Source organism: Corvus moneduloides, chromosome 6 (genome assembly GCF_009650955.1).
Source record: "Corvus moneduloides isolate bCorMon1 chromosome 6, bCorMon1.pri, whole genome shotgun sequence".
In the NCBI taxonomy this organism is placed as follows: domain Eukaryota; kingdom Metazoa; phylum Chordata; class Aves; order Passeriformes; family Corvidae; genus Corvus; species Corvus moneduloides.
Window position 1 is genome coordinate 39543531 of NC_045481.1, and position 16722 is coordinate 39560252.

General features: G+C 41.3%; 1 protein-coding gene across 1 annotated transcript in view; it reads left to right on the forward strand.

Annotated features, from left to right (window-relative positions):
• Positions 1–16722, forward strand: part of C6H11orf49 (chromosome 6 C11orf49 homolog) — an 81689-nt gene that overhangs the window by 54067 nt on the left and 10900 nt on the right. The window contains exon 4 of the mRNA XM_032112137.1: positions 12947–13031. Within this exon, the coding sequence (XP_031968028.1) occupies positions 12947–13031 (85 nt within the window). The remainder of the gene's footprint in view (positions 1–12946; positions 13032–16722) is intronic.

The following is a 16722-nucleotide window of genomic DNA, read 5'->3' on the forward strand; positions in this document are numbered from 1 at the left end:
AACTGATCATGCTTCCTTTAGGAGAAATCACTTGCATATCATATCTAGTAAAAATCATTTGCTTACTCTGCTAAGTTATCATCCCACAACTAATCAGTTAAGTGATACCCGTTTTTTTTTTTGCTCCTGCCATAAAGGTCCTTACAAAGATCTTGAAAAGCCTGACCTCATTATGAAAAAGATTACACAACTGAATTCTGTTTTCTGTTTGAACAAGCCAGGATTACGGTATGGATTCCTCTCTACATCTGTCTTCCAGTAGATGGCCTTTTATTCCCCTCTAGAAAGCACTGTGCAACAACAAGAAAGTGTCCTTTTCTCTTTCTGCAACAACTTCCTCTTTTGTCTAGTTTCTTACACTTCCCTGATTACCATAATATATGCATAGCATCAGTGTTAGGGCATAATGCTGGAATATTTAGGACATTTGCCTGAACTTCCAGCAAAATATTCTTAACTTGTAGTTCAGGGTAGATGGTCCATGGAACTTTATTTAGCTGTAAAATAGGTGGCATTTAAGTTTAACTTTGACAAAGATGCACGATGTCCATAAAAAACTTTCAGGATTAATGGAAGAATTTAGAACTTTCTTAAAGAAACATTAAAAAAAAAAGGCTTTGTTTCATTTTTTAGAAATTAATATCTATGTTAAATTCTTATTAATATGTGTTTCTCCATGTGAAATACATAGAAAATCAACATTCTTTCTCTCTCTTTTCAATCTTAAACAACAAAAAAAAATTTTTGGACACATAGCTCACTAGAGTATTGTAAGAGTTAAAATCAAGGGACATTACAGAACCTTAGCCAAAAGCATACCGTTAAAAGGGGCAGTTGGATGCCTTGTTGTTTCAGGTTTCTCTTAGGGCATTCATTCTGTTCTGCATTCAGACCAGTTCTGTAGTGGTGGTCATTTACAATCATTAATCTAGCTCATTGATATTATAATGGGCTCCAAGCATTCTCTGTGAAGCTTACATGCTCCACTGCATTTCTTTCTAAATAACTAATGATGACTTCTTCAGTCTTGTCATTAACCAGATTACCCTTCTCCAGCCAGTTCTCTTATAGATTTGCTTTGTTTGAGGTTCATTTTCTTTTTATGTTTTCACTCTTATAAAAGAGACTCAATATTGGTGTGTTTAAGACCATTTTACATGCCCGAACAACACTGCCCAAGCATAGGTCCAGATACCATACCTATTTTTATGAATAGAGACTTTAACTGTTGACTCAGAGGCTCCTATAAACAATGCCATTTCCTTTCAGACTGTTTTTTTAGGCATTATAATTTGTGAAAGAAAATTGGAGAGAAGTAGCCCACAGTCTGGGTACTTGGGATTATACTGCATAGCCTGTGTATAAACCTCTAGTAAATGTATTGTGCAGTAAAGTCAAAGGATGGCCAGGCCTGCTGATGGCTTTCAGTTCTTGGAAGATGCATGTTTATGTCAGGTAGTCAAATTCTCTGTGAATTCAAGTGCAATGGAAAGATGTGCTATACCCTTCAGTGCTTTGTGGATCACAACCAGCTTCTTGGGTTTCAACCACAGTGAGTAGACTGCTTTGTGTAATTGCATAGTGGTGTCACTCTTGGTGGCATGTGGAATTCTCCATTCTTCACGTGCCTGAACTTGTCTCCTTCAAGGTTGGGCTCATGATGGATGTGTTTCAGAGAAGCAGTATCAGAGTGCCTGCTGTGATGACAGCTGTTGGTGAAGGTGCAGTTAACTGTTCAAGACTTGACAGTGGATTAGTTAAGAGTTGATGTGGAGCAGGGACTGGAAGAGACACACAAGACTATCCTTAGTCATGATATAAATTATGCTGAAATGATTTGTCTCTCTTCCATTGGGTGCTTGTAGCAGCTGCACTGTTCTTTGAATGCTTCTTCCAAAGCAGTCATTAAAAGAGGAAAGTCCAAAACATTCCTGTTTTACTTATTATTCTGAGAAAATTGTTGACTGTTGCACTTCATGCTTTTACATGCCACTTCGTGCCATATGAACACGTGGGAGATTCAAGGTACTTGAAAAGACCTGATTCTACCAGAACTGGTTCACTGGAGCCTTTCACTGATGTTTTCTGGAAAAGTTGTCTGGAAGGAAATTGGAAATGGAGGAGATCTTTGATCTGACATTGCTACAGCAATCTGCAGCATTTCCGTAGTTCATTGTATATCCTCCTTATCCTCTACCTCCTTTTTGTTTTAGGTCAATGTCATAGCTTTCTTCTGCTCCCTGACCCTGTGTGCATGACAGAGATGAGCTGTCTGCCAGCTAACTGTATTTCTTGGGGCTCCCAAAGCAGAGAGGAAATACCAAGCACTAATTGAAGACTGGCCATATTGTCACTAGTCCTAGTACATATCCGAGGGAGGAGGGGTTGTATGTAAGGTCCTGCATTGAATGAAATACAGCTGCATACCACCTGCCCATTTACTCTGCCCATCTCGTGATGTGTAGCCATGAATTCTTCAGTTGTTTTGAAGATCTTAAGCTTAATGACAACTTGTTTTCTTGAGTAGAGGCTGATCCACATCTTGTCTAAAGATTACTGCTGCTGTTTGAGATCTTGGGGAAATGTTGATGGTATCCTTCAGTGAAGTGTTGCCGGCATTTCTGTACCTCACTATTAAGAGTGCTGTGGGTCCTGTTTCAAGTGGTTGAGCAGTCTGCCCCCCAGATGGCCAGAACTTCAACAGGAATGTTTTCTCCTTATTGTTTACAAGACCAATTAGCTCTGGCATTGGATTGATTATTTTCTACACAAGTGACTGAAAACTTGTCAAAGTGAGGAAAAGTCAACTGTTGAACAAGATAAAAGCAGGCTAAATCACCTATAGCTGGGGAGATCTGCTAGTTATGTCTTTAGTAACATTATAGTGAAAGGAAAAAATTTTCATAGTGGACACGTACAAAAAATGTCAAATGTTATGGCATTTCAGTTATAAATTGCTTTCACTCTGAAATGGTACCTTATTTCTAGTTTTCTAGTTTATCTGTCTTAAAAGCCAGTTCTGTGTTGCGTTGTTTTGGTCTGAGTTTGCTATGCCTCTGAAACATGATGGGTAGTCATACATTCTCATACTGTAGTCCACAAAACTAGGTCTATGTCCTTTTTTAGAGAAAGCTAAATGCCCTTAGAGATCATACTCAATGAGCTGAGCATATATTTAGGATTATACATGCTTTGGAATATGCATGGATTTATCTTTGTAAATGTTAAAGTTGCATGGAGAAAATTGGGTGTCCATTTAAGCCACCATCTGGTTCCTGTAGTCAACTATGTACTGGAAAATTTAAACCAGACTCTTTTGTTTGTCTTCTTCTATCTTCTTTCTCTGCTTCTGGAAATACTGCCAGAAGTTGTGGCTGCTTCTCCTTTCTTATTGTTTACTGTTCTTGCACTTCAGGAACTCTGAATTCTTTAAGCCCAAACTACATTCAAAGTCCCATTCTAGACTTAAAACAAGAAAATAAGGAGTTAACATTGTCTTTAGTGTTGCATTAGGTATAGTGTTAAGGTTCCTAAGATGAAAAGATCAAACTTCAGTCATGTTTCAGATTTTCTGTGGATTCAGGAATATCACACTACATCAGTTAAACTGTTCCAATATTGGAATGTTTTCTTTACAACCATGAGAGCTGAAAACTTTCTCTATGTTTCTAATGAAAGTTTGAATTTTTCAGTTTGTGGATGTGCCATGTTAGCCACATAAGCATCCAAATGATAGCCTTGGACTGTACCTTTGGCACAGCTCATGGTGCCCTGAGTAACATTCACTGAAAGCTGAAGTGATGCTGCCACATGAAACACTTCGTACTAAAGGGTAATTATGGGGAATTTGAAAGGGGCTAGAGGATGATTAACATTTGTATAAACAGAAAGAATCTGGTTTCTGGGGATAGAATTGGAGCAGTTCTGTATAAATTCATTTTCTGTTTTTGTTAATCTGGCAAGTGGTTTATTGATAAAAGGGCTCAAGATCAAAGTGCAGGAAAACAATTGTACCAGCTAGAAGATGTAACTCTTTTAAAAACCTTTCACTTCCTCAAAGTAGGGTGCTACAATATTTGCCCATAATGGACCCACTTCTCAGTTCGTATGAACTGTCTAGGCTACCTCCAGAACAAATTGCTTCGTTCTTCATATCAGTGGCAGCTCAATCTTTTCCTTCTTATCCAAGTACTTCACAACTAGCTTTTTGCTCAATCACAATGCTAATCCTCTCTCCCTGTTCTCTCTTGCAGCACTCCCCCCACAAATCTTTTTAGGTCAGTCTGCTTAACTCTCCACTATATTCATCCTGAGTCTGACATAGGTTGTTCCAGGCAAATCTCACTAAATCTCTTTCAGCCTTTGTTTTTTCACATCATAAACTGGGTCTTTCTACCTATTGTCAACAGGAGTCACCTAAGTCTGCTGTTTGCAGCCGTGCTCCTTTTGTAGAGTGCAAAACATCTTGTTTGTGAAGACTGCTCACCTGCAGCAGCACCCTTATGTCTGGCAGGATTTTGCTCATATTCTCACAGGTTAGGAGAGGCAATCCAGGGTGCAGCCAGTTCCTGCAGGTACCTTTCTATCTGAGCCAGACTGTAGTAACTGTGCATTCTTCAGTTACCCTGTCTGCTTTTGCTGTCATGTCATGTCAGACACAAAGACTTCCAGGGTCCTTTCCTGAGGATGTCCTGGGATCTGTTCTGGGAGGATCTAAACAGTATCAGTGGAAAGAGTAGGTTTGTGAGTAACCTGAATTCATCTGCCTGCTTGGATAGTAAGGATGCCAAAAGTTCTGTTTTAAATGTGTCTGATACCAGAGTGTTCACACCATCACAGCAGTAGGGTGCAAGTACAGCAGGTAAAGCTGAACCTGCTGTTGATTAGGAGGATCACTAATCCTATGACATTGCCTTGCATACATCCTGGACATTAAGGATTAAAATGTCTTAAGCAGGGAACTCCTTAAGCCTATCTAACAGTTTTTCTTTGCTGAGGACGGGTGAATCTGCTGTCCTTATCCCCTTTCTTCCCTCTTCCCTGCACCTAGCTGTGCTCTTCCACAGCTTGCTCTGCATGAGCTTTCAGCACAAATTTCTGAGAGCCAGTGCAATTCACTAGCCCAGGGAAAAAGCTGAATTTTCTCAGCAAGAGGCCTGCTGAGTGCCAGAGCTGGTATGAGGGGTGGTTCAGAACCATATGGCCACCAGCAAGTGATAGGAAGGGAGAAAGAGAAGTGAGCCTGTCCCTTTCATTAGGAGTAAGGGTTTAGGTTGGCTTATGTGCATGTTGAACTTCATCATCAGAGTTAATGCATCCAGTTGTTAAAATAAGAAAATAAGAAAATATATGCTAGTAATATATAAAATAAAAAATGCAGAAATAATATATGCTAGTATGTAATGAGATTGAGCCAGACCTTGATACAAAGCCACAGTATTTAAAGCTACTTATGTCCAACACTGCATGGAAAGAACAGGCTCTTATGTTGATCCATGATACAGATTTTACCATTATCCTCTTTAAACTGTTCGCTAGAAAATCTTCCTTTAAACAATTAAGTTGTTTTTCATCTAACCTTGCATCAATCTTTGGCTTTTAGAGCATTTTCCTATCGCTTAAAAGTAACAAGTGGGTCTCTCTCAGTTTTCTCCTGATTTTCCTACACTCTTTAGACTATGATGTAATGATCGTGGAAGCTGTCTGTACACTTCAAGAGCAGAATGAATCCTGCTGTACGTCTTACATGAACATGCTTAGTCCTATGCATGGATTAATTTTCCTAGAATTCTTGGCTCTCTCTTTGTTACTAGCACTAGATGTATGGAGGAAATTAGGCCATAGGTATCCTGTGAACAAGGCATGTGCAGGCTTAGCCTGCTAGCCAGATGGTAGTTGTGAAGTTGCAGTATTATCAATACTCATGTATTTTGTAAAATTGTAGTTCTGGTAGACAGCTTGAGAACACATTGACTTTTATTTTGGGGGGCTTTTGGTTTTTTTTTTGTTTTTTTCTACATGGTTGCAATCTTGCATGGATATAGAGAGAATCTTAGGTACATGATACACCAGAAACACCAAAAAACTAAAGGCCAGCAAAGACTCTTCCAACACTTAAAAAAAATTAAATTAGACTGTTCTCTGTTATATTTGCAGGAGACTGATTTACAGCTCTATGACTTCGACTCTTGAATGACTTCATGACTGTGGTAGAAAAGCAACCTGTGGAAATTGTGTGTCCTAGCATAATTCAAAGGGGACAGCTACATTGCTCAGGGCTCCAGTCTGCTTGGATACTGGTTGTACATAAAAAATTATGAGAATAGGGAACTTTAATGTATATTCATCAAGGCAATCCTTGTGTTTCTGGGAAGCTACTAATGTGACTTTTTGGGACAGATTTCATACACCAGCTGCAGTAAATAGTCTCCTACTGCTTTGGGCATTTTTATAGCTGTCACAATGTTGTGACAGTGTTGTCGATAGCTACTTTTTGTGCTGAAAGCAGCCTAGATACAGCAGCAATGACTGCAATTCAGGCTAAGTCCTAAATATTTATTGGCTTCCTGGGTAGATTTTACAGCCTTCACTGAGCTCCAGGCTTCTATGTCTGGGCTGCTGTCACTATGAAAGATAACTAGTTTTAAGATAATTCAGGTGTGCCTACACTTCACACACAACACTGACAGCAGCATTAACACATCACTTAGTACTCCTGGAGTGTGCATCACTCCAGGTCATGTGCCATCTGTTAGCCACATACAAACCAGAAACAGTTTTGATATGTGCTTTAAAAGTCAGAGAAGTACAAAGCAGCTGCCTCCATGTTTCTCAAGGTAGGCCATTTTTATCCAGAAAGTGGTACCTTCTAAGACTGTACCTCAGAGACAAAATTATTTCTCCACTCTAGCCCTGAAACATGAGAAACAGTCTGCCTCAGGCACTAAAAGACAATAAACTACTCACAGGACACTCCAATCTGTAGGAAAGGGTTAGGATTTTGCTAGTGGCATGGTCTCAGCAGCAGTACAATCTAGGCAATAATTTGAAGTCCAGTACAGCAAAAATTATGCTGAATGGTCAAAGTACTTCCTGTTAAACTCCTTCTTAGTGAGCTGTTGTTTTCAAATGACTTTGGAATTTGTTATTAGTTCTTTTTTCTAGAAGAGTGAAGTGTTAGTTCAGCTGTAAATGAACACGATTAACATGGAGACTGCAATCTTCATCCTTAAGCACATGGTATGAGCAAGTTTGTTCCACTGCAAGGGCATGGTAGAGTGTATATATCTCACTGCCCTGTGCTGTGGGGTCAGATTTAAACACTCCATTATTTGCTTCATTTGTTACTGGAACTTGAGATGCAGTAATTTGTGGTAGCAACCAAAGTAGCAGTTGTGGATTCCAGTTTTCACTCATTTTGACTGGTACCGTCCTTCTTTTCTTTCTTTCTTCATCATGCAACATTGAACTCTATTTACTCAGCTGTGGCCTGGAGACAGGAAGGAGCAACGTGGTCATGCACCAAAACTGCCCTTGTTTATTCCAAGCAGCTCTTGGCAGACAATGTGGTGCATGGGCAAATGTAATTTTCTGCATGGTCTTCACTGACCTTGCTGTAGGGGATAGGAAAACAGTGATCACAGCAAAGTGAAGACACCTCCTAAGGTCTGTGGTGATCCCACTTCCTGTATAAAAGGTATCCAACTATAGTCTGAAAAATTGGTATGATTTGTTGGTCAGGCGCCTGGGGTGTCTACGGATGAGTTGTGTTACAGCCTAAAAAAGTCTGCCTCTGTACTTCAGTGAATAATTTGATGCCATTTCCCCAGGCATAAGAAACAAAAGATTTCTTTAGAGCAGGAACTTCTCTGCACCACTTCAGCTTTATGGGCAGTTCCTGTCTAAATGGACCATTTGCCCAAAGATTGAAACTGTAATTAATTCCACTTTTATTGACAACAAACTTCATTCTCTAATGTGCTGGTTGGAGAGGATCTCTGCCACCCTTTCCCAAATTCTTTCTGAGCAGACTTCTGCTTTTATTCTATATTGTTTTCTTGTTTTATGGTAGAAGAGTAAGGATGATGCTGTGATTAGGTATGAAGAGAGAGAAGAAAAAGCATAAATTTTTATAAGTTTTAAAAGTATCTTATTTTACCAAGTGAGACATCTCTATTTATGCCTCAAAACTAATGCTCTCTTAGGGCCCAGTTACCTTCTCAAGCTGCTTTTGTCTATCAATCAGACAGGGACTGAGAAAAAAGTGCAACTTTCTCTGGAAACCTCATCCTTCAAGAAAAACCAACCTCAAACTCCTTCACCTTCAGAGAGAAAAGAGGAGACTAAAAATCGAAATTAATGAAAAGGGCCTTTGCTGATTAAAGCAGGCAGATTATCCTCCTAGAGCCTGTCTGTTCTGAATGCATGAAAGATGCTTTGTATACTGCTGGACACCACACTGTGAAAATCTAAAGGGGATCAAAGCAGAGAAACAGATATAACTGGGCTAAGTAGGGAAAGATAGAGAGGGTAAGGTAAACAGATTTAACTTTAGCTAAATGTTAATCTGTTAAGTAGATTGAATAAAATACAGTATGAAGAAAGGGTTATTATAATGGCCTGTTGACAAATAAAAGAAAAAATAATGAGCAAGAGGTATAAGGATGCATAAATAGGAATTTGAATTTAACCAAACAAAAAATGGAAATTAAGTATTGCGTAAAGCTTTCAGTTGGTGTGACTCCTTCAGACTAGCATGTAGACATTTTAGCAAAGATCAGAAATTTATTTCCCAGCATTATTCAAAGCTAGATTTAGAAAGCCTTGAAGAGTAAGAGGTCCATACTATCCTATTCAATTATGACCAAGTGTCAGTTTCAAAAAGAGCTTTTTTATGCCCAAATTCTGTTTTCATGTAACCTGCTTCCTGTGCTGGGCTTGTGGAAAATCACAGAATCATAGAATGGGTCAGTGACCACAGTGGGTCATTTGGTTCAACCTCCCTGCTCATGCTAGGTCATCCTAAAGCACATGACGCAGGATTACATCCAGATGGTTCTTGAATATCTCCAATGAGGGAGACTCCACAATCTTCTTGGACAATCTGGTCCATGCTCACTCCCACAGTAAAGAAGTTCTTCCTTTCTTCCTTCTTTCCATGTGGAATTTCCTGTGCATCTGTTTCTGCCTGTTGCTTCTTGTCCTACTGCTTGGCGCCATCAAAAAGAGCCTGGCTTCATTCTCTTGGCACCCTCCCTTCAGATACTTATAGACATTGATGACGTCCCCTCTCAGTTGTCTCTTCTCAAGGATGAACAGGCCCAAGTCACTCGGCCTGTGCTCGAAAGAGAGATTCTCCAGACCCTTAATAATCTTTGTAACCCTCCACTGGACCTGCTCTAGGAGCCCCATGTCTCTCTTGTCCTGAGGATCCCAGAACTGGACACAGTGCTCCCGATGCAGCCTCACCAGGGCTGAGTGGAGGGACAGGATCACCTCCCTGGACCTGCTGGCAATGCTCTTCCTAGTGCACCCCAGGATCCCATTGTCCTTCTTGGCCACAAGGGCACTGCTGGCTCAGGGACAGCTTGTTGTCCACCAGGACTCCAGGTCCTTCTCCACAGAGTTGCTTTCCAGCAGGTCAGCCCACAGCCTGTGCTGGTGCAGGAGGTTGTTCTTTCCCAGGTGCAGAACCCTACACTTGCCTTTGCTAAATTTCAGATGGTTCCTCTCTGCCCATCTCTCCAGCCTGTCAAGGTCTTTCTGAATGGCAGCCCAGCACTCCAGGGTATCAGCCATTCCTCCCAGCTTTGTGTCATCAGTGAACTTGCTGAGGAATCCTCTATCTCTTCATCCAAGTCATTGATGAATAAATTAAACAATATTGGGCCCATTATTGAACCTTGGGAGACATGAAACTTGCGTGTACCTTACATGACCAGATAGTTTTCTTGAGAACTTAGGTCATAAATCTTGGTGATACTTTTCTTGATGACTGTTGAGTTAACAAGATAATAGTGAACAAAATTTTCTTTCTTCTGTGTTGTGTCATGAAAGAGAGATAGTGAGCTGAAAACTCAATTCAAAATATGCATAATCCTGTTTATGGTAATTGGGACTTTTTCAATATCTTTTTGCAGTTATACATAAAACTTGGTGATACTTTCCTTAAGGACATTCAAGGAACTGATTAACTAACACTGCAGGAGGAAATCCCACCATTCCACTGAATTCCATCATTAACACAAGCTCAGGTACACATAGACTGAAGCACCAAGGTCATATCTGCAATAGAGAACAACTCCTGATTTGTTTTTTGACAAGAAATGACAGTACAAACAAGGTACATATGCTCCAAGACACCTGTAACTTCAGTGCAGTCACAGAAATTTAATTCTGTTCAACATTCAAGTTCTGGAAGAAGAGAGGTTCTGATGTATTTATCCTTACAATAGATTAGGTTCTACAGATCCCTGCAATGGTATTGTAGTTCTGCACAGGCTGGGACTTTTGTGTGTTACAGCAGATTTCTGACTGCAGAATTGGCTGTTCCAGACAGAAAAATCACCTTTTCATAGCATGACCCTAAACCCAAGGTGCTTCATTAAATAGAAAGTCTTTCCAAGAGCAGTGCAAAGTATAGTACTCTAGAGAATGTTTATAATGGATGTCAGAGTGTCTCAGCTATGTTTTTCAGCCATGGGGCTTCCTGAACTGAAGAGAAAAATCATAGCTCTTGCTTCTCTTTCCCCCACTTCCCTGGCTAACAATGAAGATAAAGGAAAAGTCTGTAACTTGATTTTGGGACAGTCTTCCTGCAGTATTTCTTTAGTCAGCATTGAAAACATTAATTTGACTGGGTTGGATGTTGCAGTGAAATGTCCCTTTGATACTGTATCCTGCCTCTTGAAATATCTGACAAAGATGTAACATTTTCTCTTTCTCTTGCTTTTGTCAAACTGCCAGGCTTTGAGGAGTTGTGGAGATAGGGAGAAGCCCTCATCTGCCAGGGCTCAGTATTGGGGCCAGTCCTGCTTAATCTCTTTAACAATGTTCTGAACAAGGGGATCAAGTGCCCTCTCAGCTAGTTTACAGATGACACCAAGTTGGCCAAGTGTTGATCTGCTCTCTGCAGAGGGATCTTGAGAGGCTGGATTGATGGGCAAAGTTCCAGGTCCTGCACTTGGGTCACAACAACCCCATGCAGCGCTGCAGGCTGGGGGAAGTGTGGCTAGAAAGCTGCCTGGTGGCAGAGAACCTGGGGGTGCTGGCTGACAGCAGCTGAACATGAGCCAGTGTGTGCCCAGGTGGCCAAGAAGGCCAGTGGCATCTGGCCTGTATCAGCACAGTGTGGCCAGCAGGACCGGGGCAGTGATCACCCCTGTACTTGGCACTGGTGAGGCCACACCAGGAACCCTGCATCCAGTTTTGGGCCCCTCCCTATGAGAAGGACATTGTGCTCTCTGGAGCACATCCAGGGAAGGGCAACGGAGCTGGTGAAGGGTATGGAACACAAGTCTTGGGAGAAATGGCTGAGGGAGGTGGGGTTGTTTGGCCTGGAGAAAAAGAGGTTCTGGGGAAACCTTACTGCTCTCTACAGTTACCTGAAAGGAGGTTGTAGTGAAATGGAGGTCAGTCTCTTCTCCCAAGTAACAAGATTAGAGAAAATGGCCTCCACTTGTGCCAGGGAAGGTTTAGATTGGATATTAGGAAAAATTTCTTCACTGAAAGTGTGGTCAAGCATTGGAATGGCCCTCAGGGAAGTGATGGACTCACCATCCCTGGAAGTGTTCAAAAAACATGTAGATGTAGTGCTTAGGGATGTGGTTCAGTGGTGGACTTGGCAGTGTTGGTTAATGGTTGGACCTTACTTACTCTGTGATTCTAAGTTGTGGCTGTCATCTGAAACAAGATTAATTATTTGGATGAAAGCCTAATGAAGACTAACATGTTTGTGGCAAAAGAACTTATGCTCTGTACCTCAGTCCCACTGCCAGTGCCCTTGAGATCCCCTCCCTGACTACTGCTTGGCTCTACTTCCACCTCTGGCTCTTTCTTCCATACTTTGCATTCTTCTGTATATAGAAGTACTGCAAAATTGCTGCTGTTCAGCTAGTCGTCTTCTTAACTCCAGTCCACAGCCTTTTGGACTGTGAACATACAATCATGTAGGGCTTTTTCACATCAGGATGTTTCCATTCCCTTGGGATCCTATAAGCTTCCCTAAGAGTCACCTCTTTTAGACTCCTTCTGCTGAGCCACAGAGTCCCTTCTTGACCAGTCTTTCACAAAGATGCTATCTAACACATGAATCATTTGATTGGTTTTCTTGTGTTTTTTGGATCTTTGTTCTGTGCTTCCTATAATACAGTGACCAGATTTGTACACATTATTCCAAAAGAGACCATCCAGCTGCCTTACTGAATGCCAAAGTAATAACGTCTGTGGTTTATACTCTATAGCCTTCCATACACAACCCAAAAACCTTGTTTGCCTTTGTTACTGCTGCCAGATGTTCTGTGGATGATTTTCAAGTGTATTGTGGGGAATGTCACCATGCCAGTGAATTTCAGCAAATTTAAGCAACTTTGAAATTATTCCTTTTTCCATAGGGTTGTATTCAAGTCAAACAGAACTGTGTTCTCACTTGAAACTGCCCTATTTTGGTTACTCCTTTTTCACACTGAATCACTACCTGTTACCAGTTTCTCTGCAGGAGCCTGTTCAATAGGATTTCCCCTTTATCAGGCCTCTTTCAGATTGTGCTGGGAACTCCATTTGAAGAGCCCAGCTCTGAAGGTCTAGGGAGCAGTTACATTGTCTTTAATACCCAGACTACTTGAATTGGAAGTAAAGGGAATATGAGGTTTTTTTCCTAGAGAGGAAGCAAGGGGAGGGAACAGCCTATAAAAGAATTAACAATGTTCTCACCTCTCTTTCCCTGCAGATTTGCTGACAGCACAGGAATACCACTGCCTGCTGCAGCTGCTCTGCCCTGACTTCCCAATGGAACTCACTCAGAAAGCAGCAAGGTGGGTCCTCATTCTCTCTTTAAAGGCAAGATTAGTCCTACGTGCATGGACTTAGGAACTAGACCTGTGGGTAAAGGCATGACCAGGGACCTTCAACTTTTAAGGTTTGGGGGAAAAGAGACGCTATCTTTTGAGGTTAAGAACAGTGTGTTTCTCTAGCAATGTGAAAGAGTATATATTTAAGATACACAAAAACTGAAATATCAGTGCAGAATGCTGCTGTTGGCTCTATGTTCACATGAATTGCAGATAAAAGAATGTTAGCCAATATGGTTTTAACTGACATGATTTTTAAACTGTATTTCAAATACTGTTTACCATTCTAAAATGTGTTCCACCTTGCCCCAGCTTCTATGGTTGATCACATTTAAGCACACTAACCTCTGAAGGATTGCCAGTGTTTTAAAGTATGTTTGGTAAGAACATGGTAGCTAATCTGTTTGAAATTTTCTTTTAATCTAGACAAGGCAAAAAGCAGATAGTTGGCTCAGGGCATTGATAATGTGATATGGAATTTTTTACTGATTGTGCTTGCTGATTCCAGTGCAGCCCAGGCAGTTGATTATTAACTATCTGATATTGAAAACTTAATAAGGTACACACATCTGTTCAGTTGCTTGTCCCCCAATGCCAGACTAAAAAAGAATGCTAGCCCTGTAGTAGAGATATATTTGCTGCTTCTTTCATGGAGGTACACAAGCACCAGTCCTGTGTGCTGGTGTGTATTTCATAGGACTCCAGCTGAACTGAGCAGGAATTTGTGATGGTGCATGCAATGGAGACTTCAGCATATCTACACATGTTGTGATGTTTGTGTCAAGGAATTTAGTCCACAAGGCTGCTGTAAACTAGAGGCCCCATTCAGGGGCCTGCTGCACTGTTGTGCATGTGCCATAGAGACAGACAAGCTGGCTTTGGGAGCAGGTGTTGGAGAGAAATGAGATCTCCGTCAGAGGCACCCAGGCTCAGGTGGGGGTGACCTCACTCCTACTTTTGGCTGGCTAGAGATTTACTTGAACTCTGTAGCAAGCTGATCTATTTGAACAATTTTAATAAAACTTGCCATATTTCTAAACTATCTTTCTCTTTGCTTACAACTGTTGCTCACGCTCTTGTCCTTTTTCTGGTCTGTACTTCCCATTGTCCGCCTTGGTCTCTGCCTGTTGGAAGGGTGAGCTCTGCAGACTTTCTTACAGCACCAGTTGATCAAGTCTTTGCAAAACATGAGTGTCACATGCAAACCTACAGACATTGTTCCTTCTTCAGTCTGCACACCCCCAACGGATTTGTTGCTAATTTTCTTGGGAAAGGAATTAAAGAAAGTAGCAGCAGGAGTAGCCACAGCATTCAGTGATACAGCGAGGACCTGCACTGGTGCTGCTGGGAAGAGGGCAGTTGTAGCTGTAGTCTCAGTGCTGCATGATTGAGATGATCTCACGGCATGGTGCAGTCCGCTCATCCAGGAGCTGTTGCTACGTACTGGTAACAAACACTAGGACTAAGATCAGGAAATGTCTAGAACATAAGAATGGAGGCTGCAACAATACAGGTTTTATTCACATGACATCACAGAGCTCCATTTTTCTGTTCCTGGTGCTACACAAATGCAGAAGTCATACCCAAAAAGTGAACCAGGGTATCTGTGTCTGTGAGATTTCTTGGATGTTTTCTTCTTCAAATGGTTATAGCCATTAGCAGATTAAAGACTTTAATCTACAGAGATACCTTTGAGGTTCAGAGACACCTTTTGGCTTTCTGAAGAAATTGCAGGACAGAAAATGAAGGAGTTTTTCTGGTTTGATGCCATGATTTTAAGATCTGTACCTGAGCACTGTTTTTTCTATTGTAAGAGAAACAAAAGGAACTCCCTGCACACATTTGAGTAGTGAGAGCCAAGAAGTTCACCGCTCCTATGCTGTTTTATTTGGTGTGGAAGCTCATGTTGCACTGATCAGTACTAATGGAACTGGGGCTTGAAATTCAGTACCCCTATTGTTAAAAAGATTGCCTAAGAATGCAGATCTTGCCTGTTTTGTATGTTTTGCTTATTTTTGCCTCCATGTCTCAGTAAATAAACCAAGTCTCTGAAAACTCATTTGAGCCATCCTGGCTTTGAGACAGATTATGTCAGTTAGCCTTTAATGGTAGCAGAAAATGGTAAAAGTCCTTTCAACTTACCTGGTCTAGAGTTTGTCCTGGGAACATCCTGTCTAGTCTGGATTTCTGAGATTTTACCACAATCAGTAGACCATAAAGTTTCCCCACTGGCACAATAGCAAGGCTTTCCTGCCAGCCAAACCCACTTGAACCCTGAAAGACCACTATACCCTCTACCAGAACGCCACAAGTGTAGGCATTTTTATTCAGTGCTTTCCAAAGTTCCTCCTTGATTTTCATTACTCATTGAGTGCCAACTACTAACTTTTTAAACACAGCTGTGGCTTCAGGGCTTAAAGTCTAATTTGGATAACAAAAAAATGAATAAAAAATGCCTTGAAATAAGAGATACCTGATGGACTTTTTTGAATTGCAGTTCAGGCTTTCAGATTTTGTCCTCAATTTTGGTCCTGCTGTCTAGGTAACAGTCTGTGGCTAGGTTTTTCTCCTTGACCGATATTTCAAGGAAGAGGTGCAGATATGTTGCATATGATGCTCTCTCAGCTTCCTTGAGTGCTCAGTCAGCTGGCTATGTGGGGGAATTGCCAGCTGCAGTCCATCTCCTCATAAATGATTGTCTTGGATTTAAAGACTTCTCAACATTTCCGGCGTGCAAACTCCTGGGCCAAGCAGAATCAGTAACCCAGCACCAGAGTGCACCTGCTTCTATTTAGATGCTTCTCTGTCACATATGTGCTGTACAGGCTTCCGCAGAGGCTCCTTGCTGTCTTTAACAGCAAAAACTGTCCAGCAAATTCTCATGTGTACTTTCTCATGCTCTCCCCCAAGTAAGAGACTGGGACTTGGTGCTGCAAAGCACTGCCATTGACCAGAGTTTTAGATTTAACAAGTGAAAAGAGTTTCTTATTATGAAGGTGGTGTAATGTTGTCTCTCTGCATAACAAATATCTAAAACCACTCTCCACTGTTGTTTTCCTGCAACTTTGAGAAGAAAGCTTCGGTGCTTTGAGGGTATCTGGGAAACAGACCATCATTTCAAAGGAGGGAGTGCAGCTCATCAGTGATGTGGCCAATCACATTTCCAGTGCTTAAATAGTGGTTGGAAATGCCAGTGGCTGAGCAGTATTGCCTGAGAGATAAAGATGCTCTGCCTGCCAGCTTCAAAGCCATTTCCTTGATGTGGCCACTGACAATCTCAGTAACATGCTTATTAGTGAGAATTAAGAACTGAAGCTACTGCTTCTTTAGACAGGAGGAGAGGAGGCTTCTGGAATGTAATAAATAAATCAGAAGCACTTTGACATCTTCAAAGGGTTTTGTTTTAAATACTGGCTTTTCTCCTGGGGACCCTCTTAGCCCCAGTCTTTCTTCTTTGAGATAATTAATTCAAGCTGCTCTACATGTTTGATTTTGCCACAGTGAACAGAACTGGTCTGAGTGGCAGGGAAGTCTTGCAAGATCCTGTGTTCTTCTAGGTCAGCCTCCCACACAGCTCCCTGGAGTCTTTTACATGAGACAGAACAGTGTTTCCCCAGCAATGTGTTTAGACAATTGATGCTGCAGGAGTTGGTGC